The 25,606-nt window shown below is 44.8% G+C and overlaps 1 protein-coding gene across 1 annotated transcript in view; it reads right to left on the reverse strand.

Moving 5' to 3' along the window:
- The window catches only part of LOC149355230 (condensin-2 complex subunit G2-like), a 133,035-nt gene that overhangs the window by 64,527 nt on the left and 42,902 nt on the right, over positions 1–25,606 (reverse strand). The window contains exons 8-11 of the mRNA XM_089583722.1: positions 17,720–17,812; positions 5,280–5,402; positions 4,129–4,224; positions 1,805–1,888 (exon numbers count right to left, since the gene is read on the reverse strand). Of these exons, the coding sequence (XP_089439848.1) occupies positions 1,805–1,888; positions 4,129–4,224; positions 5,280–5,402; positions 17,720–17,812 (396 nt within the window). The remainder of the gene's footprint in view (positions 1–1,804; positions 1,889–4,128; positions 4,225–5,279; positions 5,403–17,719; positions 17,813–25,606) is intronic.

Raw genomic sequence — 25,606 nt, forward strand, 5'->3', positions numbered from 1 at the left:
GTCATTACAGGCAGGCAAGACACAGCAAGTGCCATGTTACATGTGCAGAAAACAAATTAGAAAAGTTTGCCAGTCATTATCACTTGAGTGTTAATTCATAAATTTGTGTCCTTTTGCATTTTTTTTTTGCTCATCAATTTTGTTAATCGTGTGCTACTTTAAATCTGAATACAACAAATTTCTAACCCTGTGTATAAGTGGAAAGTGAGACCAATGAGCTAGCCTTTTCTTACATGCCCTTTCTGCAAAGAAATTAACCACGCCTTGTGCTCTTTTGTTTGTAACCAGTAGACGGAAGGCACATAATGAAGGTTAAGCCGCTATAATTCCATTCTATTCGTCCGATTCTATTCATGTGACTAATGGTGAATTCCAATCGCAGGCCCGGAGCGGTCTGCAGGCTCTGTGACAGAGCGCCTGAATCCGGCGGAGAGCGCGCGACCTGAAATTGCGATTGGAGTACACTTGCTCTGGCCAGAGCATGCAGGTGGCGCTCGCGAACTGCTCGAGGAAGCACCCGTCATTTCTTGCGCTTGCCCGCGCTTTTAGCGTGCGTGTCGTCTGCTTTTCGAGCGTAGCTGCAAGAGGTAAAGGCAGTGAAGGTTACTCCCGAAGCTACTGCTCTCCTACTCGCTGTTGTCAAGCAGAGCGAGCACCTGTGCGCGATTCACTTTTGAGTCCATATTGGCGGGAGATGCTGATCGTCTGCTACGGAGCGCCACTGACAAAGAACGGCACGCAAACTTCCGGTCGACTCCGCCGATTTCGGCAGAGCAGTCCCAACTGCTCCACGGAGCAATCTCGGCTCGGCAACCGCTCCCTATCTACGATTGGAAGACGCGATCCGTGGCTCAGATCTGCGTTTGGAATACAGTTGCTCCGAAAAGAGCAGAAAACGTTGGTCCCGAAGTGCTCTAACTCTGCGTTTGGAAGTCATCATAAGTGATTCTACTTACAGCTAGCGACTGAACAGGAAAAAAACGAAGTGCAAAAAAAAAGAACGCAACAGAATCGGAATGCAGTCACATCACCCTCCTCACTTAGTGGATAACGAAGCACCACATCACCACACATGCACCCACATGCATGCCGTAATAAGACGTGTCATCACAGAAATAACCATGCATAAATTTCTTTGCACTTGAAATGTACCCATTAGTCATGTTAGCCCAATGATGCTTTTTGTCAAATAGCACGTCATATTTACACAGGCACTTCTACATTAAGGAAACCATCTTTGACAGCTCGATGGCTGATGTTAACGGCACTGTCATGGTCCTGCAAGTGTTCCACTACAGCAAAGAAAGTTGCTATTCCCGTTTTCACTGTGTATTGACGGCAGAAAATAAACTTGCGTAACACTTCATAGCTCATCTACACGGTTATACTGAAAACATCCATGGAGCAGCCCTCTTAATTCTGCAGCAAAACTCTGACAACAATGTCTTAATGTGTAGGTGAACCACATGCAATGGAGCCAACAAATTGGTTCTACATGCACCAGTCCTTCTCAGATTAGTTCACGCTGCTGCAGGGGCAGTGCATTGTCAATTTCATGAAACTCACCACTATCACAAGACAACAGGAGACACTCAAATCTGTCACAGTGCAAGTAGATACCATTAACAGCCTTTTGAGCAGTCAAATACAGCATTACAGCACAGAAATAAACCTATATATTGCATAAAGATTGTATTTCATGCAATCATTATGCAGTACATTCACTTTAAATAGTACCAAACAATTCACACAAAGAAAAGAACACAAGCTTTGTCAGTACCACCACACAAATTACCCTTCTCACCTGATTAACTCGAACTCTCGATTCAAGGGAGTTCAGGTCCAGAGCATTTTTGTTGATCAAATCATTTGCAAGTGACTGTCGTTCCTGTGAAATGTGAGGGGGCATTGATTAGTGTACTGCAAAGCCTATGCCACATGGCAATTAATTACAGTGTAATCCAGTACAATAATACCAGATATAACGATATATCACTTATAACGATCAAAATTTTTAGATATACATAAATTTTCCATTGCCCCTTTATGAAAATAAACCATATATAATGATACAATCATCAGAGAAATAACAAATACAATGATAAAATTCTTGTCGTCCTGAAGGTGTTTACTACGCAAACTTGCCTGAAAGTCTGATAAAAAATAAAACTGAAGCAAATAACGTGAACTCTTCCTAAGTGCTGCAAATGGTCCGGCATGGCAAAATCGCATTGCGTGCCCTCTTACACACCGAGCATTATCATTGTCGCAATTGCTAGAGGGAGGCGGGAAGAGCCTGTGTGGCCGCCACAGCGCAACGGTTCCTCACGCCAACATACTTTCTGTCTGTCTGTATTCGTGAACTGGGCCCAAAGCGCAGGCAGCGAGCCAAGATGCTATGCGCCGATTACACTGCGGGGTGTTTATCTTGACGGGATCTCTGGTGGGGGTGGCCCGCTTGGCGCTGTGCGCCCTTGACAGGAGCGTTGGTGGGGATGGCTGCATGCATAGGGGAATACGTGGGTAACGTGGACGTGTTCTTTTGGTGTATTTTTTTTTGCCGGCCCTGTACACAAGAATGGTGACAAACATACTAAACTATCACCAAGCCTATGAATGTAACAAAGTTTATATATATATTCTTGAGCATATAATATCAAATCATCCCTCCTCATTCCTTCTTCCATGGCTTCAGAAAGCATTACTCAGGTGAAACACAGCTGGCATCTTTCACTCACATTCTCCAGAGCGTCCCGGACTGGGGCGGTGTTGTCGACTGTATATTTTTAGATGTTACTAAGGCTTTTGGCAAGGTACCCCACAGTCTACTGCTCTTTAATTAAACAGCCTTTACCTAGATCCTAATGTTCTCGCATGGATGAGGAGTGTTCTTACTAATCGCTCCTAATATGTAAACGGTTAATAAAAATGGCTCAAGCAATACCCCTGTCTATTCTGGCGTGCCATAAGGCACCGTTCTTGCTCTTTTACTCTAATTTATATCAATGACTTACCCACCAGAATTCAATCGCATTTGGCCCTTTTGCCGATGACTGTAATTTATCGTAAAATAACCAATCCTGATAATTGAGGCATTCCTCAATCAGACCTTAACTCAGGAACTGCATGGTGTCAAGATTGGCAAATGACTTAACTCTGACAAGTGTAAAGTAATGCATGTGTCTCGAACTAACTCTCAGGTCTTTTCTTATAAACTACAGAATTCTCCACTGAAACAGGTAACATCCTACAATTGGGAGTTGACATCTCATCTAAGCTATGATGGGAACAGCACATCAACTCTATTACTAGCAATGCTAATCATTCACTAAGTTATCCAAAGCATAATTTCTCAAACATTTCTTCATTCCTTTAACTACAACTTTATAAAACACTTATTCATCCCAAGCTTTGGTATGCGGCATATGGGACCCTGGTATTTGGTATATGGGACCCTGGCCTTGATTTTCTAATAACCACAATCGAAGCTGTTCAAAATCGGTCTGCTCATTAGATACTCAGTAATTACCATACTGCCAGCACAACTAACATGAAAAACACGTTACACCTGCCAGCACTGTCATAAAGATGTCAGATACTCCAACTATGCCTGCTATATAAAATATACTATCATAATACACTTCACTACCATTTGCTTCAGCGGCCCCCTCATACATCATCACGTCACATCGACTATCATCATAAAATTGGATTCGTTCCTCCCGCGTTCAATTAATGAGTGGAACCATCTTCCCGAGGCGCTAGTGTCTATAACAGATATTAGCTTGTTCAAAAATGTTTTAACAGCTCATTTTGGTGTTCCCAATTGATTTTTTGCACTGCTTAATATTTTTTCGTAATGTTGTATATTTTGGCGTTCCTATCATTAATCATTTTTGCACTGTTGTTTTTCAGTTTGATATTATTGTATGTCTGTTTTTCTCTTACTCCTGTAATTTTATGCATTCCACTCCCCTCTGTAACGCCTGACCTAGGCCCTAAGGATATTACAAATAAATAACGATATTGGTTACAATGATCGAATTTTCAAATTTTCTCAATATCTTAAGTGAATTGCACTGTACTGAGGTACGGAAAAAAGAACATTGGAGCAGCAGTTTCACTCACATGGATGGGAATAATTTCAAAGAAATCCGTCAGCACTCTGCATACACCCCTTATTGCCACTACTCGAACTTCTGGAACAGGGTCCTCTAGAAGATTCTGCAGAACAGAAGGTACGACAAGGACAGAGTAGGTGCATGTTCTGTGTTTATTGGCGCATAAGCGACTAAGGCAATCATGTGCAAAATGCAAAGTTTAATATATGTTTGCTTGGTCGGAGAGAAATGAAATGCTTTTTGAAAGCTTGCCCTCTTTTAAGAACAACAGAGGAAATTTCGACAAGTGAATTTTGTACTAAGAATAAGTGAGGGTGGAATGGGATCTGTTCATTAAATTGCGGGAAACATTTTTTTCTTCATTTGTCGAGTTTTGTGCATGAAAATAGGATGCGATTTGTTGTGACCATCTCTCCATATAGTTCACGTGTATGTTTATCTTGCTTTGAGAGAATGAAGTAAAGTGTTTAATGAGTGTTCAACATAAAAGAGACAAAACTACTTCAATTAAGTGTTCTCATGATTTTATGATTTCCATTCCTCAATGATCAGCTTCCCTAGGTGTAGTTTGTTGTTTACATCGTTATCCCACAAAGCCTGCCATTTCGCTCTCAGTTTCCCCGATAACAAATTTCATGCAATCTTTATGAGTTACATTTATGCTGTATTCTATAGCATTACAACACCCTGCAGCACATGCATCAATTTTCTCACTGCTGCTGATTCCATGGCTAGGCACTCAGCAAAACTCAATTAACATGTCCTAGTGTTTGAGCTGTTATTGCATTATGAATTATGTTTCCTATTATGGGTTGGACTGCATTTCTGAAGAGCAGTGTTGTGATTATGCTAAGCAATTCAGCATAGATAACACTGTTTTCAATGTTTTCCTTTACTATTTTTACACTAGCGCAGCAGCGGCATAACATTCTGGAGGGAAAGAGGGGCATGTGTAGTATAGCATCTAAGCAGGAAGGCTCCTAGGATTGGAGTCAATGTTTTAAAAAGCACAGAAATTAGAAGTTTCCACAGATATCTGATTTTGGTCACTGCTCTGACAGCATCTAATCTCTTCTGCTTCAGGAACTGCCGCCAGACTAGCTGCAGTGAAACAGCAGGCCCCGGAAGACCCTTTCCCTTTCTTTCCAAGAAACTCACATGCATTGTCTTGAAGTGCTCTGCCAACTCTTGCTCCATCAGGGGAGCTGCAGTGCTCTCCAGCAGTGGGAATGAGTCAAAAAAGATTCTGGCAGAGCTGTGGCGTACCTTGTAGTGTAGCGCCTGGATCAAGAAAAATAAACAGGGGAGGCGTTACTTGCAAAATAAAATAGACCACACAGGACTCACCGATTCTGTACTTGACAAGGAGTTTAGCATGTGACGCAAACAAGCTCACAATGTGCACACCAGTGGATACAACCAGTGTAGTGTTGGCATTTTATGGAAACACAACTGCCAACCGTCACATGCATTTATCCATACCACTAAAAATTTCTCAATTATCTTCAATACACAAACATCCCATTCCAAACCTGCAAACAAACTGTAATACACAGATCACATACCAACATGTCAGCGTGAAAAGTAGAGGTGTGCAATCATGCTTGAAAAGCCCAGTATTAAAGAGCTACAGTTGAACCTCAATAGTATAACAAAGTCAAAGAGGCCCAGTGATTTTTTCATTATAGCTGTTGCTTCGTTATAATGGTCCGCAACCTTAGCTGCAACTTTCACGTGCCAGTGGGCTTACCTTCTACTGTGTATGACAAGGATAACAAAGCCGGCGTTCAGTGTGCTGCCAATGTGTACCAAGGAAGCCTTCAACACTCGCACTAAGCTCCCATGACGAGGCTGAATACATGTGCACCAACCAGATATGTCAGCCTTGCCAATGTAAACCCATGCTTTCCACAGCCCACATGAACTTTCAGAGCCTAGCTAATAAGTCTTGGAAGAATAATGTCGTAAAGGACAGGGAGAGGCACATTCAGAATATTAGCTTTGTTTTCTCGGTCCTAAACCCGATATGGACCTCTCAGAAAGAGAGCGCGTACTAGTGGCTATTTCGTCCAGAGTACCGTACTTACTTGACTCTAATGCGCACATTTTTTTGGGGAAAAAATTGTTTAAAAACGACAAGCGCGCTAGAATCGAGTATAAAAATGAAACTATGCCAGCAACAGCCTATTGTCATCGTCATAATAAAAAGCGGCTTGGTATTTCTTGTGCACCAATATTCTAGACATCGCCTACCTAGCCTACCGCAGTTGTGGATACAGATAGGCCTTGCGAGCATCTGATGTGTACAAGAGCAAGGTGCTGACCTTGACTTCAGCCAACATGGAAGCGTCCGTTGTGACGAAGACCCACCAAGTTCACTAAGATGCTGAGTTAAAAAAAAAAAGGCGAGCTTGGATGCAGCTTTCCAGGCAAACCCTGGCCAAGATGGGAAGCCCCGCACCGAGCGTGCAACCATCAATGAAGCTCCTGTTCAGGGCGCAGCACAGCATCTTGGCTTTCTGCCAAATTCACTGAGCATGCTGCCACCACCAGAGCTCCAGGTGGAAGACAAACGCTCTGATGTTATAGGAGCATCTGAGCACTCTGCCAGGGTCTGCAGTACGGATGGCGAGGAAGGCTCAAGTAACGTGCAAAGAAAAGCTAACACTTTAAAATAAGGTGACCGTGTGTATCAAAGCTAGAAAATCCGGGGCGTGCTACAATCAGTCATTGCACTTTTATTGTTTTTTTTGCCTTGAAAATCTAGTGTACGTTACAATTCAGGGAGAGTTAGAATCAAGCAAATATGGTACTTGTTTTTGTTGGCTTCACCACACAGCTCACAAAGAACGCAGACAACACTTCTTCACATTTTATTTATTTTATTCAAGATATCCCTAAAGGTCCTCTTTCGAGGGTATTACATAGGGGGGTAGTGTACAGCCCGCCAAATCTTTAGCTAGCATGCCTGACGGCTGCTTTTTCTGTACTCCTGCGCTTTGGGATGAAGCAAACTTGCAGAACGCTCAATATGTTGGGGGGTCAGGGCTTTTCAATCTGTTCACACAGCTTTTCTCCTATCCTCCTTGCAGGATCTGTTTGTTGTAGAATGAATTTCAATTTCAATTAAGCACGGGCTTAGTGAGCCTGTGCTTAAATTTGATATTTCCGCAAGTTTGCTCCGTCATGAGCTACAGGAGCATGAAAAAAGCGGCTGTCACGCATGCCAGCTAAAGATTTGGCCGGCTGTACAGTGCATGTAAAAAACTTCACAAACAAGGAAAAGATACAATCAGAAACCTAGTTGTAAAATGGAAGTATAAATTAAACACCTTCGATTAAATATAAAAGCACATGAGAGTGAGAAGACTACAATACAAATCATAGGCAGCCAAAAAAAAGAATGTCTAGCGAAAAACGACAGGAACGCCTAGTGGAGAATGCATATGCCAGACCAAAAGCTCTGGTCAATGGAAACTGTTTTACTGTTTCTTTTTCTACTGCTTGGTCCTGTGAAACCAGCAAGACCTCGATACCATCAAGCACACTACCAAACAATTTTAACCATGCGACCAAGCTGCGAAAACGGAAACTAAACTGCACATGGAGCTAGGGAAGCTGAGCACACTCTGTGGGCCGTGTGCAGTAAGGAGGTTAGAAAATGGGGGAACTGCAACTTGCCACATCAAATCAGTATGTAAGTGTTGGGCACCATTACAAATTAACATACTCAGCAAGAAATGACCAATGGGGTTCAGTGGAGGTTCGTTATATCCCACTGCAAGAATATAAAAACAAGATATCAAATACATAGCATTCTACGGGGGCTCCCAAGAGGAATCGCTATTCCTTCGTTGTATTCTTTATTTTGTTATGAACAGTTTCATTACAGCCAAGTTTGACTGTATAAAATCTACGGGTGTCCAAATGGCACTTTTTTGAAACCAAATCGAATAGTGAGAGGAACAAATCCCCATCATCATAACTTTCTCATAAAAGTCCCACAAGGGACATTATCTTTGAATACGAATAGAATAAAAATTGAATATTTGTGTGATTACACATTACTTTGCAAATATTTGCAGGAAACGAATATTCATGCAAAACAGCAAAGAACTAGTTAGTGGTGGCACTGCAAGTCGTAGAATTAAAGCTGTAAATGATGAAAGACATACCACTGACCTCCACTAGGGGACACACAACACGAAGCGCGTATATTAACTCCATGAATGTCATGTCATATGCACAGGACAATTAAATGACCTCCCACTACTTATGATGGCAGTCAGCAAACTAGAGCCAAATCTCAGCTGATGACAGCAATGAGAGCGAGCCACAGCCTCCAATACAGGACATAAAGGCAGGGTTTGCTAAGCCTGGCTGAACCCTGTTGCATCGGCCAATCCTAAAGGCCATATATGCAAGCATTATAATGCCACCACATGAATGGATTGCGTTGCAGCACTGAACCCACCTTCCCACAGAGACAGATAATGGCAGCATTCTGTGCAGCATCAGAGTGGATCGTTTTTGAAACAGTGGCCGAAGAGAACTACAGCGTTCCCTATTCAAACTCCAAGCCACTTGTTTTAAAACTATTCGAGACCTTGAAAACAGATTTGATTTGTTGTGAATAATTTTGAACATTCACTATTTGATTCATTCAGCAAATATGAAATAGAAAGATAATTGATTCGCTGTTTGAAAATTCTGAATATTGACACGCATCCTTGTACTGTTTATTCGTTCACACTCAAAGCCACCGGCATTATCAATTTGTTTGTGACTCGAGATGCAACCAGACTTGTCTCGACTGATCATGGTCCCGCACAACTCCTTCCACATTTTTCCAGATTGTTGCAGTTGCTTTTACGTCTTTATCTCGAAGGCTCCTTGCCAGCTTTAAACTGAGGGCGGCCACAAACAGCAGGCATTCTGTTCGATGACCGCAGAGCATGCTTGTTGCTTTCGCCACCACCAAATCATTCAGTTCACTGAGGGCACAGGTCAGCCCAATAAAGTTTTCTTTTGGAAGCCCTTTTCGCTGCCTTCCTCACTGCTGGACTGACACCACTACATGACAATATTCGCACACCCCTAGCAAAAATTACAAAAAATGGAGAAATTGCTTCGAGGTGTGCTTCACGGAATTCGTGGTATTCAACACTTTCTGCCTTTTTTGTTAGTGAACTCTGACCCACATGCAAAAAAACTGCAATGATAAAAGAATGCCAGTGTTCGTTGATGGTGCTAGAAGCGATATCCTAAGATGTCAATCCAGAAAGAAAATACATGCGGTAAATGCAAAAATAGAAATTCTTGGCATACACGGATGCCGGGTAATGATCTGGGCAATGAATTCTCATGCATTAATCTGAATCAACACAGTCAACTGCTTGCAAATGCCCTGGTACGCTGCAACTTATGCGAACTACCCTTTACCAGCAGTGACAAATACATACATGTGAAGTTCAGGCCAACAAAAGAATGTTGTGCGATACCGCATGTGTGATACCGCATGTGCGATACCGCATGTGTGCTACCGGCCACGATTAGCCTTTATATGCTGCTTTGTTATTCACAATAAACTGCTGAAAGTTAGCACTCATTTGTCTCTCATCTCTTTCACCGTCCTTGTCTTGTGCGCTTCAACTTTATATCATGTCTCACCAACGTGCCCAAAAAACCACTTTGCTGCAGCAGCAGATGCAATAATGCAAAGTATGGCTGGACCAGACATGAAAATGATGAAGTGCATGTCACTACTGAAACGTACTTGACTTGCCAACTATTTCTTGCTGTAAGGTGGCTGACACAGCAGACGGGCCTACAATGCCAGCATTTTGAATGCCAACAGTTTGACACACGTATACCTTTGAGACACACGTACCTCAAACAACCGTTCCCGGTGTTTGCAAAGCTCCTTGGACATTGCTACAGTTGTGAAGCAGCTGCACTCAAAGGCAGCAATATAAAGTATGGCCCTTTTTACTAACAAGCACTATTATATTTAAAGAAGCAATTTACCTTGATGGCAATTTCGTTTATGTATGATATATTGTTTTTGAGCATGTTGTGCTTGTTTGCAAGTAGTCTACGGCTATACTTCTCCTCATAAGTTCCCTGCAGAACTATGGAAGGTAGAGACCTCCTCAGCCAATCAGGAGAGTTCATTAAACATGTTTCTCCATGCCTTGTCGTCTGCGTGTCGTCAGCTCATGGCATACACAGATATCGTTAGAAAAGAGTATAAATGAACGCTGTCTATATACCATAAGCATATGTATGCTTACGTATGCTAAACGCAAGCATTTTGTGCAATTTTATGCCATCTGTCACATTCGCACATTTATTTCAGCATATGCAAATGAAGACACAACAATAAGTTCAGCCTAATGGCACCAATTCGTTGTTAGAATGGGAGCCAACAAAAAACTGCCCTGCCCAATAAAACATAGAAAGCTGTATATGCCCTGCAGGACCAATGTGGCCTACAGAATTCCACTATCATAAGGGATGTGTTACATAGGCCAAACTGGCCAATGTACCAATGCTTGGCTCATGAGTTAAACCTCGTTATAGTAAAATCGAAAAAAGTCAGAAATTTTGTCACATCCAGATTTCTATTACATGCAGTTTTCGCGAGAAGAGTCAAAAGGACACAGCAGAACAGAAATCAAAATAAGAAATAAATGCAGGTCAATTCACCTTCAAAGTGTCTACAGAAAACAGCGTTACTCGATGTCATAAACGCGGAGAAACGTTTCAAGACCGCACACATAGCGCGACTGCGGCAGCAGCTGCCGCCCTTCACTACGGCTCGCGCAATGCTGCTACGAGTGGCAGTTCTTCCCTCGGTTCCCTCGGAGGGAAAGGGGTAGAGAGAGGGTAGAGGAGAAGGAGAGGGTAGCTTTCCCTCAGAGGGTAGCTTTCTTCCCTCATGTTCCCTCTCTCGTTGTGCCCGCCACTGTTGCGCCAGGAAACGGACCCTTCACCTTGCATAGCTGGTGCTCTCTGTCATACCCACGTCAGACTCCCGACGCGCGAGAGCTATCAGCATCGGAATCATGCGGACAACCGCACGGTGGTGATGGGGCGCACTGCTCAAGCAGTTTCATTTTTGCTATGCCCTATCATTTTTCACTGCTGCTGAGCCTGAACTCTTGTAGTGCCACGTGGTATCACATTCCAGAAGCGAAAGCAATGCAGGTGCGTCGATGGCACTGGAGCACGATGCGTTGTCAACTGCAGTCACTCGTTGATGCTCCTCTCATGTCAGTTCATACTTTATAGTCATGAAACTTTTCTGCCAGATTTCGTAACTCAGCACAAGCTAACAGATAGTCAGCTTAGCGAGTTCGTTACATCAAGGTCAACCGCCGCTACACATTCATTACACGGATTCGTTGCATTCGTTACGTTAGGGATTCGTTACACTGTAACATTCATTACACAGCAGCATCAGCAGCAGTGATAAGGGAGGGGTTCGATCCCCAGTGCTGCAAGGTACCCACCGGTGATACAATGGGTACAAGCTTTCCCCTGCCTGGTGCTCGGCTTCTTTAGGGTGAATTGCTTGGGAAATGGGTCTCTGACCCCACCTTGAGAAGTGGAGTCAGAGACCCATTTGAACGTTGAACGTTGTACGTACATCAGTAGGTTTTGTAACTGGCACAAGGCGCGAGTTTTGAGGCGGGTTTTCACCGATGTCGTTTTTTTTGCCCGCATTCAACGGGAATTTCGAGGCGCAGTCTGTCCTTCCCACGCAGTGCACCCCTGAAGAGCTGAGCACTAGGCTGAGGGACCGCATGTTCCCACAGGATTGACAGGCTGGGTAGACCGGCAGCCACGGGAATCGAACCCCCGACCTCCCGTAGCTGAGGCGAGCACTCAAGCACGAGGCCACAACTGCTTCTGATGCTGCTGTGTGCCAGTGGATCAGGGAGAGTTCTGCGTTCTGTGGTCAGAACTGCAGGCGGCAGTGTGTACTGTGGGAGTTCCCTGCAGAAGGGCTTGCTTTCTCCTCACATATGAGTGAAAGGCCGTTGCACTAGAGCGAGCGCTCGAAGCGCGTTCGAACCGCTTTGGCCGAAGGGTGCTGCTGATCCTGCTGTCATAGCCTTTCTCGATCACACAGGCAACAGTGTATTTTGCCTTCCCTTTCCCTATTTTGGGTCATTGTTCAGTTTTATTGTACAGTTCATAGTCTCTCTGAGCCATCATTCATATTTCTCTGCCACCACAGCCGTGGCTTCATGGTAGAGCACCCACCTCGGCTTCGGGAGGTGGTGGGTCCGTCCCTCCGCCAGCCGGGCACCCACCGGTTTTCTCAAAATGGGCTCAAGCTATGCCCTGGCCTGGTGCTCAGCATCCTAGGGTTGCATTGCTTGGGAAAGGAGCCTGTGCCTTCAAATCCCGTCACTGTGGGCAAAGCGTCACAGGGAACCTAATCTCTACCCAACCTCTGCCAGCCTTTGGCTTGCTTTACAGGTTCAAGCCAACTGAGCCCGGCTGAAGAGAGAGAGAACTTATGCAACACACATCTCCATCGCCATGAAGTTTTCGGTCTGCCAAAAGAGTTTCCCCCCAGCCGTACACGGGCTAGGCCAGGGCCAGACCCCTTCCCAAGTGCAAGTCTCTTGCACAAAGTGCATGGTGGACCCCCACACCAGAGATCTTGTACCAATTTAGGTTTGGTCATCCTTGGGCTTGAAAGCCCTCCCATTAAGCGCGGCGGACCGGCCAACTACTGCCACCCCATTGGTCGTGTGTGGGTCACACCCACGAGCTTCGGACAGGCGGCGTCGCTACTCCCCATGGTGCACTTCCGTGATGTGCACCCCTGCCAGACGCCGAGGCGCCCTTGACTTTGGGTAGTCTCTTCGTGCCACGCTGCAAGCAAGAGCCAGATTCTACCAACTTTTATCAAGTGCCTTGGATTTGACGCCGGCCATGGTGCACTAGGTTAGGACCTACCGCCTATGTACCGGCAGCGCGAGTATGGGCTTCATCCCACACCCCTTATGGTCTCACAACGGTACTACTCACAGACTCTCAAGGGATGCAAGTGCCAGTTCTGCTTTCGCATCGTCCTCATTCTCTTAGCCTGCTCAGATGCCCGAAGGCCTCAGCGTTTCCCAGAGATGGCCCTGGTTACCCGGAGGGGGAACGAGGACAGACTCAAGCAGTGCTCCCGAGTGGTCTTAGGGCTCGGGTTACACAGGGGTGACCCTACCCCTGATAACTTTGGCCAGCGGGGATTTCCCTGGAGCGAATCTGCTTGAGACTTAGCCACAGCAGCCTAACCCTAGGCTGCCGCGGCATATGAACTCTCTCACTTTAAGTCCCAAGAAAGGGTTACCATAAACCCTTCCCAGGATCATCATTCGTGTCGCCTCCCATTAACTGGATTACAGGAGTGCGCAACTACTCCCTGCGTTACACCTAGGGCCTTCATCACCAGTACCCGCACCCCGCCAGGTTACAGGAGGACGCTACCCCTCCCAGTGTTAGCCGCCCTGGGAGCAAACCTAGTACTCCACAGCCCCAGCCACAGACTTAGATTGTGGCCAGGTAGCCGACCCTCCGGTCGACAGCCGACAACAGCACACCAGTCAGTCCAGCCCAACATAAGCGAAACTGCTAATGTTCTGGTTAGGGCTGCAGTTCACCACACCCGAAGAACAACCAACCCCGAGGCACTGTACTCCCGTTAGGGAGCACAGATTTTAACCCTATTTTAATAGGGTCACCTCAGGTGAGAGCTCACCCATGTTTTTGGGAACCCAATCTCAGCCAGCCTTTGGCTTGCTTCACAGGCTCACGCCAGCTGAACCCGGCTGAAGAGACAGAGAACTTATGCAACACACAGCTCCATCTCCAAAAAAGGGCCGCAAGTGGGCTTATACCATACTGGGCAGACTTAGGGTTGTTTGACGGCGGAACAAATCACAGGCCCGTCAACACAACGGTTTGGTCCAGGACCCTTTTCCCAAGCATTTTACCCCAGAGAAGCCGAGCACCTGGCCAGGGGAAATCTTGTACCCATTAGAAAACCGGTGGGTACCCAGCGGCACCGGGGATCAAACCCAGCACCTCCCCCGAATGTGAGGCGGATGCTCTACCACAAGGCCACCGCTTCGTTTGCACCAGGGGATCGATTGCAGGCGGCAGGGGTGCTTCGGTGCAGCATAGAAGCGGCAGAACTGCCACTATAAATAAAAAATAATTCAAATTTATAGCTCATACACTGTTACAGGAGAGATGAGATGAAGCGAAAGCCTGGTGCCCCATTTATAGCCAGTGAACGTACTGAAAATGGTAGTAACAATGATGAAGCCAGACCGGTGCGAGGGGCCCTGCTTGAAGAGGGCCGCAATTCTGAAAACAATATTTTAGCGTCCTCAAGAACCATGCACCCTAAACTCGGGAAACAGCGTATGTAATGCGAGCATATGGTAAGGCTCGATTTGAAATGCCATTAGGCACATGTACACTATGAAGCACGCTATTTTTTAGCATATGCCCCATATGCCCTTTTTATACTGGCGCATACCGCAGCATCAGAACGTCACCTCTGTGATCATCACAGCTTTGGCAGTGCTGCAAGGAACTACTGAGACTGAGTAGCCGCCAGTGCAACTGCATCAAGCATTTTTCATTGCAACTGAGAGCCACGACTGGTTCTGCTGCTTCAATCAATGAAAAAATGTTTAAATTCCCTAAAAAGATCGAAGTTAGAATATGGGCCCAAGAGTTGACCACCCTGATGCAGAACTCTGTGACAGCCTTTTATATATATCTAAACAAAAGATGCACTCCTGCTGGGAGCAGGACAGACAGTGGGAAGACGAAACTCCCGAAAGAATATTTATGAGCAACTGCAAGTAAAAAGAACAGTAACCAGTTTGAACAAGCCATCCAAAACATTGTTTATATCACAGAGCATTGCTTATCCATTGCACTATGTAGCTAAATGGAGAATAAGTGCCACAAACGATATCTTTCAGTAGTTTTGAACCATTTACCCATGGGCTAAAGTTGCTAATCATACACTAATCATACGCTCAATCATATCTACAGACAAACAGCCTGCACTTAAATGCATTATGTTGCACTCCCAGCGCAGGATATTGCAGCTCCATGCTCACCTGCTGTTCACCTCAACAATGCAGAGCAATCCATGTTGCCAAACAAGACTAGAGCCACCAGGAGAAAGCGCTCTATAACTACTGAAGTGATGATGGTCTGGCCACATTTGTGCACAGCAACTGACAGTACATAATTAAAACTTTCTGAAGGTGCAGGCAGCTAAAGAATGGGAAATGCAAAAATAAGAAAATGCTTAGCCGTTCTTTCCCAGGCACTGTTCCTATGAAAACTGGAAAGCCCAACCAACAAAATTTATTTCTAGACAGCGGTAAGTTCTCACTTCTAAATTTTTCATATGAACAAGAAGGCATAAAATGCCTTCACTTCTGCCCAGTGAACATAGTGAATGGTACAGCAATACCATACTGGTCCAGAAGCAAACCCGTTCTTCACAAAGCACAACGACGCTGACAAGTGCCATGAAAGTGAATTTTATCTAAATTGAGAGTCTGTCATAACAGATAGGCTCCAAAAAGTTGTTTTTAGCCATCAGGCGCAAAGCTCCTCATAATGCACTGCACATTCCAGACCCGCAATTCTGTACCTCTTGTAGTACTATACACGATTTTAGTTTCGATACCTGGGCGACATCATGTTTGTTTTAATCGAGCACCGCCTGCCGCTGACGCCATCGTGGGCTGATAATGTGCGGCCCATGGGCTGCAAACGAAGCAGTGTGTGATCTCTGGAAGTGTCATCCGCCCGTTTCATTCCTGTCAAAGCTAGAAATTGTGCACGAGGGTTCGCCTCGTGTTCATCCTCATGTGTGCTAAGCCGTTAGCACCTGCAACAACAAACCGAGAGCAGGCAGCCATTCTGTGACAGAGCGATCAGCATCAGTGAGTGCCATGCTCGAAGCTCACGCGTGTAGTTTTTGTCACCGGTTGCCTGTAGGGCAAACGTGGCATAGTGTTGCATGTTGGAAAAACTAAAGAAAAATGCGTTGAAACTCAAGATAGCGGAGAGCAATCGAATATATAGTTCTTCATGGAACATAATTTCTCACGAACGCTTTCATTGCCTCCATGCTTGGACATGGCGAGTGCGAAAATTTAGGTGCAGAGCTTGCGACAGAGTACCCAGTTCACAAATTGAACATTTTGGAAACAACAGCGAGTACATGACCAAAACGAATCCACGTCTGATTGTAGCAATGTTTGTTTGCGGAGATAGGCGAGATGAAACTAAATTTCGGTGCCTCATATGCCGCTCGCGTAAGGCTGTTTGTAACGAGCAATACAGGCCAGTTCACTGAAAGCAATTCGCCTACTCTGCTCTAGCCAGTGCTCACTGGTTCACAAATACAAGAAAATATGCAATTACATGGTCTGATAGGTTGGTAAAGTAATGGAACGCTATTAACCCTTACTGACAGGCTGAATCGCTGGACCTGTGTTGAGAATTCCAATCTCAATCGGGTAGCATTGCTCAAGTCGATGCGTTTGTTGTATCTCTGGCATGGTTATGCATAGTGTGGACTTTTTACAGTGCATTCTATGTGATTTCATTCGAATAATTTATTACAATACATGGCAGAGTTTACCATCCTGTGCATGCCGTGTGTTTTTTCTTCTTACGTTGCCGTAGATGCATTTTTTCTCACTTTGCAGTTGGGTCAAAGTTCGTGTCGCCGCTTCCATTCATGCCATGTCGTGCAATTTAAATTAGTATTTTCGTCCTAACGACAGGTTTATCTATTATTGTTTTTTTTTCAGGTTGCGATGCCCACACCTTCCCGACACTGGCGATCATGTGGGGTGGTGAAACGAAGTTGTGACCAAATTTGTGAAGTCCTTGCATCATATACTGCTGAATTAAAACAGCTTTGCCAAGGCCATTCAAAAACTTGTTCTCTTAAAATTATGCACAGAGTATATAGTTTGGTAAACCAGGTGCTGCACTTCGTTCCGCCCCAAATATTAAGCACAGGCAGTGGGTTTGTTTCTGTCTGCATTTCATTCACGAAGTGCGCTGACGCTTAAGCTTTTTATTGGTGCAGGTATTTTTGTTCACCAACTACGTCCACTGCCAATGCAAACTCGGGACCCGCGCCAAAGCGGTGAAGAAGTAGACATCGCAGACGCGCTGAGACCTTCGCATAACATGGTGAGCGTACATACTGGCGGCAATTTTTTTTTTTTCCTACTTTCGTCGACTATTTCCGCAACCAGCAATAAAACAGTGATGTCTAGAGGATGTTGGCGTTCCGTACAACATTGCTACTTTTGTTGTACAGACGCAAACACGCGCTTGACCGGTGGCTACGCAGCCAGGCATTGCTCCGCCGCTGGATTGTGGAGGACGACAGGGGAGGACGGCAACAGTGGGGTGTCGCGCAGCGCCCGTGTTAGAGAGCATTTTTCCCTCCCCTGCCGGCTCCTCGTAAAATGCTGTATGTAACTACTATGCCTAACCTTCAGTCAACTACAGATGCAAAGAGCACCCACCTTGAGACCACGCCAGAGGATAGGCAGGTAGCATCGGTACAGCATCTTGGCGAAAGCTCTGTCTTTCCGTGCAGCATGTAGCCCTTTCAAAAACTGCAAAAGGGACATCCAAGCCTATCAATCTGCAAGCCTAAAAACAGTCTAAACTAACAGACTTAGGCAAGATGACAATGAAAGACGGAAAAGGCTGCCCATGTACAAGCAAGAGCGCAGCACTGCATTTGTCTGCTTTCTCCACACCAATTCAAGAGCTGCTTCTTTCACAATAGTACACAAATCTGGTTAAGAAACAGCTGAATTTAAAACTGTTTACATTTCAACAGACAATAAGCACAAAAACGGACACGCTGACTGTTCTGTAAACGATTAACTCTTTCGCTACCGCGCCATAGGCCATCGTTCGCATATGATCGATTCAAATCGCCCGCGCAAAAAAGCTCATTTTGGAGCGTTGTGGACGTGCTCCGCCATCTAGTGAGCGAGCTCAACAACTGCTCTTTCGATTGCAGCCTTGGTTTCAGTGTTTTGACATGAGGGGGCGCCGTGAAAAATAAAACATTGAACGGCCGAAGCAGCGTCAGCCGGAGAAAATGGCGTCCGCGTCGCCGCGCGCTCCTCGAAAGCAAAAGCTGACACCGAGCACGTCGGCCGGTTCTGGTTTCGTTTTTTGCGACGAAAGCAGCGGTTATTAGTCGGGCAACAATGTGCAAACGTTGGATTTCGGTTTCGGCAGCGAGACTTCGCCTCGGGGGCGTGGAACGTCAGCGCGTACTTGCATGTAAGTTCTGTTTTCGTTCGCTGTGTGTTTTTTGTGGTGCATACGGTTTGTAATTGATGACAGTGGTTTATTTTTGTGCTTCAGGGTCTTGACAACATATGGCGAAGACAGTTTGCCAAATGCTCAAGGTCGCGTCGCGTTTTTCAACCAAGACGACAGCTAGGTGTCCATATCGGCACATCGCTGCGGAGCGGCGCTCGGAGATTCGCTCGACTCCTTGACCTTTTTTTTTATGCTCTTCACGGCGGAAATGAAGAAGACCGTGTTGGGAAACACTAATAAGTATGCATGGATGAAGATTTTTAGCAAGTTCGGCGTGACGGCTCATGGGAAGACGTGAATCTGTTGGAGATGCTGATGTTCATTGGAATCATCATATACATTGGAATTGTTGACCTGCCACGACTCTATCTCTACTGAAATATCAGAATAATCTATTCTGGCCCTCTACCGTCAAAAATAATTTCTGAAAATTGGTTTTTCGCTTTTTTTGTTTGTTTTTTTGCACGTAACGGACCCGGATGATTCAGTGGTGGCAGTATCTATTGGCAAGACCTGGAAAGTGTCCTGGCTTTTGTACCACATCGATAAAACTTATTTCATCGAACTTGATGTTTTAGAGTTTGCCTAAAATGCCAAATTTTATCAGCTGGCTTTCGGGGAGCAGCTCATTCAAGAAATCTTCGGGTATAATGAGGGAAAAGAAGTCCACGCCCCCAATCCTCTCATAGAATCCATTCAACACCAACCGAAAATAATCAAAAAAAGAAGAAACTGCAAGCTCGGCTATCAGAGAACAAGGGAGGAACAAAGATAAAACCTTATGTGAAGCACTTGTCAGTCTACCTCTGCTTCACATCTTCACCCCTGATTGCTCTTCACAGTTGCACCACAGTCACGACCCCTGACTTGACAAGCCATGGAAAGTGCAGTAAATTTTTCTCTTAGCTGAAACTGTGAATAATGACAGCTATAAACATGTGCAAGAGTTTGTATATTCCAGTTTTCCTCTAATCAAGTTCGGGCTTAGTGCAGCCGGTAATTTTTTTTTTTTTGCTATATACTTTTTTTGTGTTTTTAGCAAATTTCACAAATAAATGTTCATTTACTTTTGCACACACAACTCTTCTGTTTGTTTCATTCAGAAGTGTAACTAATAAGCTACAATTTCATGCATTGCAATATGTGCTGGGTGTATTAGTTGTTCTGAAAAAAATTTTTCTTTCAGTACACTCCAAATCATGCATTTTGCCGCGGTAGCGAAAGAGTTAATGTACTGCTTCAGCAGGATGAGCACAATATAGAAAGCGGTTTAAAGTGCAGAAAGTCGTATTTAGCAGGTTACAGCAAGAATGCATGCCAACATAAAAATTTCAAAACTATATCACCAATGTATTTTGAGAATGCCTCAACTGTCATAAATTTGTCCACGCTTTGGTCACTGCAGCACATCAGTACATTAAACTACCCTCATGAATGAAAAAAAAAACTCCTGTGTGTTTTATCTGTTATTGTATTCACTATCAGAGGCATCTGAAAGACGACATGCAGACAATCTACACTACACTATGCCACCAGGAAAATTAAATGCAACAACGTATCAAGCTAGCAAGTTCTGAAGGCAAGGATAAGCAGGTATTGAAAGAACATCAGCGTTACAGCTTTCTGCTCTTCAGTCACTGCCACGGGTAATTCACAGCCAATACACTCATCACAATGGCCAGTGGCCAGCTCATTAACTTTTGACACAGTTTTTCTTCAGACACCACCATAAATGCCAATATCAGGTGACTGATTTAAAAACTGATTGGAGGTCAATGGGCAGACCCGATGGATATAGACTCATTCCGGAACCTTTGATGGCATGACGCATCATACACATTTCTTTCCATCCATCCTTATTGCACACTCAGTCGTCTTTGTACTTCTTTAAACATGCACGCTTCTACTTCCTTTCCCCTTGAGACCAGGATCCCCTGTCTGACATGGATGTGCTCACCGAAGGCATATTGCTGCTTGGATGGCTCACTGCACATCTTTAACACTTTGTGCACCGCTTAATGAAGGTCCTGGTTCCATAAGACCCACTCAAAAGCACCACACAGTGTGTCAACCCTTAATTGCCGACCCTGGGCTGTACTCATCATGGGAGATCATAGCAATATCATCAATGACGAGTCCCACGTGCCTGGCCCAATGTTGCGCTGCTCCCAACGCAAAAGATGAGTTATGGCTGGCAATTGCATTACTTGCAATTTTCAATACTACAAGGCAGTAGTTTTCCATAAAAAAGACAAGTTTCACACCTTTCGCACATGTTTTAAGCCTGACAACGATCATTTCTTAATGGCATCACACATGAAGAATGGCAGCGGTGGCGAAGTCCCGAGCAAAAAAGCAACTTCTAGGAGGAGTCCTGACACCAGCATTGCTGACGATCTAGAGTTTGTTTCCGACAGTGACTCTGACTTTGTGAGTTGGAGACTGCTTCAGATGATGAGAGCAACAGCGACGACAATGACAGTGGGATGCTGGGTAGTGCACACCAGCCACTAATGATGAAACCTTGTTTGTGTTGGGATGAAGCAACGTCTATGCACTTTTCCATGTATTACAGCGTGTTAGATAAAATAAATACAACATATTTCTGTACGGTAAAAAAAAATGGCGATTTTGGTATGTTTTTCAGGAATTAATATTGCAGTTAAAGGGCTAAAGCATCAAGGGAAGCTTGCACACAACCACTTCAATGGCAGTGTGGCATCTGGTGCGAGCACGCCACTTCGATATCTCAGCTGCTCTTCTCTGCTCACTTTACTTCCCACCTTCCATGGCAACCACCCAGGGGGCTGTTGCCGCTGCAACCCCCCTCAGGTTGCACATTCCTCTGCCCGTGTCAAAAATCTCCATCCACGGTGGCCACCTTCTGGACTCTCCCTCATCTCCCCTACAAGTGGAGAGGGGAATCTCTCCACTTTTTTATCTGCTAACAGGAGCAGGTGGAGGACACTGCCGACGGACTTGTGTTGTGTTGGGTTTAATGGCACATAGGCACCCAAGGTCATCATGCGCCAAGCACAAGGTATAGAAACGTTTTCGGCAGAATTTTATAAAAAATGAAGTGATCGGTGGTGTACAGAGCCTAAAATGTTATTTTTGCAACCCAGTGATGCCAACACAAAGATATTTTAAAGATGGCCACTAGTAAATGCATTAAAGAAAGCCGGGTAACCTCTGCAATCCTCCTTGGCTGGGCAAGGATGTCGAGGCTCCCAACCAATCAAATAAAGACCTCAGCCTTTTTCTCAGGATGAGAGAGTGGCTAAGGTGTGGTTCAAAAAATATGCTTGTTGTAAAAAGCTGACCATTATTTATTACATCTACAATTTGTCTAAAACACCTGCTATGTTTCAAAACTTAAAAACCTGTGAAATGTCAACAAGTGCATGTTCACCTCAAAGCAAAGTTGGGTGGAATGGCATGTGTTCATTATAAAAAACTGCAAAATGCTCCTTCCTCAGTGTTTCTAGTTTTCTGCATGAAAATAAAACATGGTTTATTGTTAGCTCATCTTGGCATAATTCACATTGTGGCTTGTCTTGTTTTGTTGGTAGGAAATTATGCGCGAGTGCGCGTGCCCTATACGAAGACGACAGATAACCACTTCTTTGAAACGCTCCTGGCGAGTGCAGGACTGCCACTCCCCTAGAACTGGCTTTATTAAGTGTAGCTTGTTATTTACCTCATTGTTCCAAGATGACTGCCATTTTTGTCTGATGTTACGATGAACTAAGTTAATGCATTCAAGCAGCCCAGAAGTCTGCCCTCTCGTTGCTTTTAATTGCAATATGACTCAGTGCCCAGCAGTTTTGTCCTTGAGCTGCAGCTGTTACAATGTTGTGTATCATGTCATCAAGTATAGGAGTGATTGCAATTCTAGAGTAGAGAGCAGCAAGTAAACATAATGAGCCTGTAAATAAAACTGTTTGTGAGGTTCTCATTTCCTATGTGTTCAATGGCTACACAGATGGCGTAACACTCGGCAGTGAAGATGGATGCACACTGCGGAACCCTTACTATTTCATTCCAATTCCCTCGTACCACTGCACTTCCAATGTAAACACCTGCTTTTGAGCCATCTGTATAAAAAGGTTTGAAAGTACTGTATTTTTCCTCGAGTGCAAGAAATTCTTGTAATATATGCTGCTGTGGAGTTTGTTTTTTGTGGAACTGTGTAAGAGTGAAATCAAAGATTACAGAAAAATGGTACCATGGAGGTAATGGATCTCATCTTCGAGCAATGCCAGGTAATGTGTGCAGTATGCAGAGTTTTTGGCACATCTCTTCAAAACGCAACAGCAGTGGCTGGGTACTTTGCAGTTTGTTGTAAAACAATGTTCTAGATGGGCACTTTGTGACTGTTTGGTGACAGATGTGTTTAGGTAGTGAACGGATTTATAGAATGCATGAACATGCAAGCACTGTTCTTCTGTGTGTAAGTGATGGTTCGTCAGTTTCTACATAAAGGCTATTTATGGGTGGCATTCTGTATGTACCAGTGGAAGGACTCAAATCTAAATTATGTACTGGATCCAGTCGTTTAAGGTCTTGCTGACCCATATAGTATGCACCCATAATCCAGGGTAGAGCATACTACAGAGCGGTAAATTTGTAACAGACATGTCCTGTCGGCACCCCAGTGTTTTTTCGACAGCACTTTGAGTACGGTCAGGGATCGAGAAGCTCTCTATTTCAACACGTTTACCATATTTACTCGCATAATAGGCGCACTCGCATATTAGGCGAACCCCCAGTTTGGTCGCAAAAAATCTGATTTTTTTATTTCGGCACATAATAGACACACCCCAAACTTGCAACTGTTATCAATACTGTATTACACGATTGCAAGTTGACGCCCTCCTGCCTCCTCCATCTCAGGAGAAAAAAAAAAACATGCACGCACATTCCACAACCCAAGCTTATTTTAAAGGGATACTGAAGCAAAATGTGAGAATTGAACAAAAAGGCTGAATATAGATTCTCGGAATGTGATTGCACCGAAATCTAGTCGTCACTGCGCATATTTTTCAGCGGATGGTTTTATTTTCGATGTTTCATGAGCGCGCGCCAAGCCCTCCCGGTCGGCGCGAGGTGGAAAGCGTGACGTCATGGCACCCTCCCGCGGCGACAAATATGGCGGCGCCCTTCGATGCATGAAACCTCGCTTCGGACTGGTTGCGTCGTTGTTACTGGCTTCTTCAGCGCGTTCACTGGCCATAAATGGGCCACCAGTCTTTCGCTTCATCTGCTGTTGCACATAAGAAAACTTAAAAGTAATAAATTTGCTTTATTTTTTATTTAGAGTGATGATTCTGCCCCTTTAGGCTAAGAGGGGTGTCGGTTTGTTGACAACAATGCTTCCCCTCCTAACCACCAGATGGCGCCACTAGTGTGAACATCGTCGGGCTTCTGTTTTAAAAGCGAGAATGCTAGAAATGGCACAAGGTCCGGACAAAGTAGCTGCATTTAGCGGACGTAAGCGTGCATAATGTTATGGTATGTAGACAGCATCGATTAACATTTTGACATATCTGTGTACGCCGTGAGCAGACGACAGACATAGAAAAGCCGCGAGTAGCGATGGCAATCGTGCTTCTGCGGGAACGGTGGGCGCGCGGGTGTTATGACGTCTAGTCGCAGCTTCCACAGGCGGCCACCAGGTGCAACGATACGGCAATAAATCGCGAAAAAAAGCATGTTATCCGCCTTTTTCACTAAAATGCTTGTCATATTTATCAATTTTAGCAGTCAAGCTTTTGTTTACATGCAAAAGAGCAGCTCCAAAAGTTTGGTTCAGTATCCCTTTAACAAAGTTTTTGCTGAGCTGACTACCAGTCCTTACTAGTGTGGCTGCCATCGCAGCTGCTGTGGACCCACAGCACATGCAACGACATCGCATGGACCAGCCACACATGCCGAATTCCACACACAGTTTTCAGGAATGCTCACTTTACACGTCTGTTTCTAAAGTACCGTCTCCAACCGGAAACCTTCCCGACTTCAGCCCACAAAAACCTTGGCACTTGGAGTCACATGCGAAAATTTAGGCACGCTGCAGTAGCAACTGCTGCACTTCTCGGCCACGTCGAATTTCCGGCCAGCCGCATGCTTGTCGTGTTTGAGAGCAAACTCCCAGCCGTGTAGCTATTAAAGTGCTTGCCCATCGTGCTAAGACTGCAATGCTCAGTGGCTGCACACGAAAGCCACAACTACGATGAACTAACACACTACCACAACTCCCGTGCCCTTACAGCCACAAAAAGCTGGAGCTGGTGATACTGATGCTGACAAGGATAACGGGAGCTCGCGGCAGAGGAAAAAGTTGACGATGACGACGATGACCCGCGGCCTCTGGCACCATCTGTGGGCAGTACCTGGAAGCTCGTGTGTGCATGCGTGGCCTCCGCGATCAAGCACACTGTTACTCGCAGCCAGAGCTGATAGCGGAGGCCACGGCGCCTGCGTTTCAAAGGTTAGTCCCATGTGGGCTGTGGAAAGTTTGGGCACATGCGTGTTTATGTGGTATGCTCAGTTTTAAAGTGACAGAATGCAAGTCGAAAAATTTTCAGTACTTGTACCTCGCGTAATAGGCGCACCCTGAACTTTGAGACGGATTTTCTAAAAAAAAAAAAGTGCTCCTATTATGCAAGTAAAAACGGGATGTGAGGCAGGAAAGTGAGATTTCTGTCAAATTTTATGCCAAGAAATTTATGTTCATTTTTAACGGGTAACTATTTCATTCAGGTATAGGGTGGGATCTACCTGTACGCCTCATTTGAGTGAAAAAAGAATGGCTACAGATTTCTCTCGAGAAAACTGGAAACCATTTCTGTCTGTCCATGTTGCCAGTTTATTTATTGTTAATTGTATTTGTCTTTCACATGTTGATAAGTCGGAGGATGTGCAAGCTATCTGAAGGTAGCCTACATAAACTGAATACCAAATGGACCTTAAGATTAAAATTATTTTACTAAGTGAGTTCATTTTTACAGCAGTGTTGTGCTTAAGATACACTCCTGAGGTACCCCATTCTCCTCAATGAAATTCCT

The sequence above is a fragment of the Amblyomma mixtum genome, chromosome 3, assembly GCF_055824585.1.
Source record: "Amblyomma mixtum isolate Tamu chromosome 3, ASM5582458v1, whole genome shotgun sequence".
NCBI classification, from domain to species: domain Eukaryota; kingdom Metazoa; phylum Arthropoda; class Arachnida; order Ixodida; family Ixodidae; genus Amblyomma; species Amblyomma mixtum.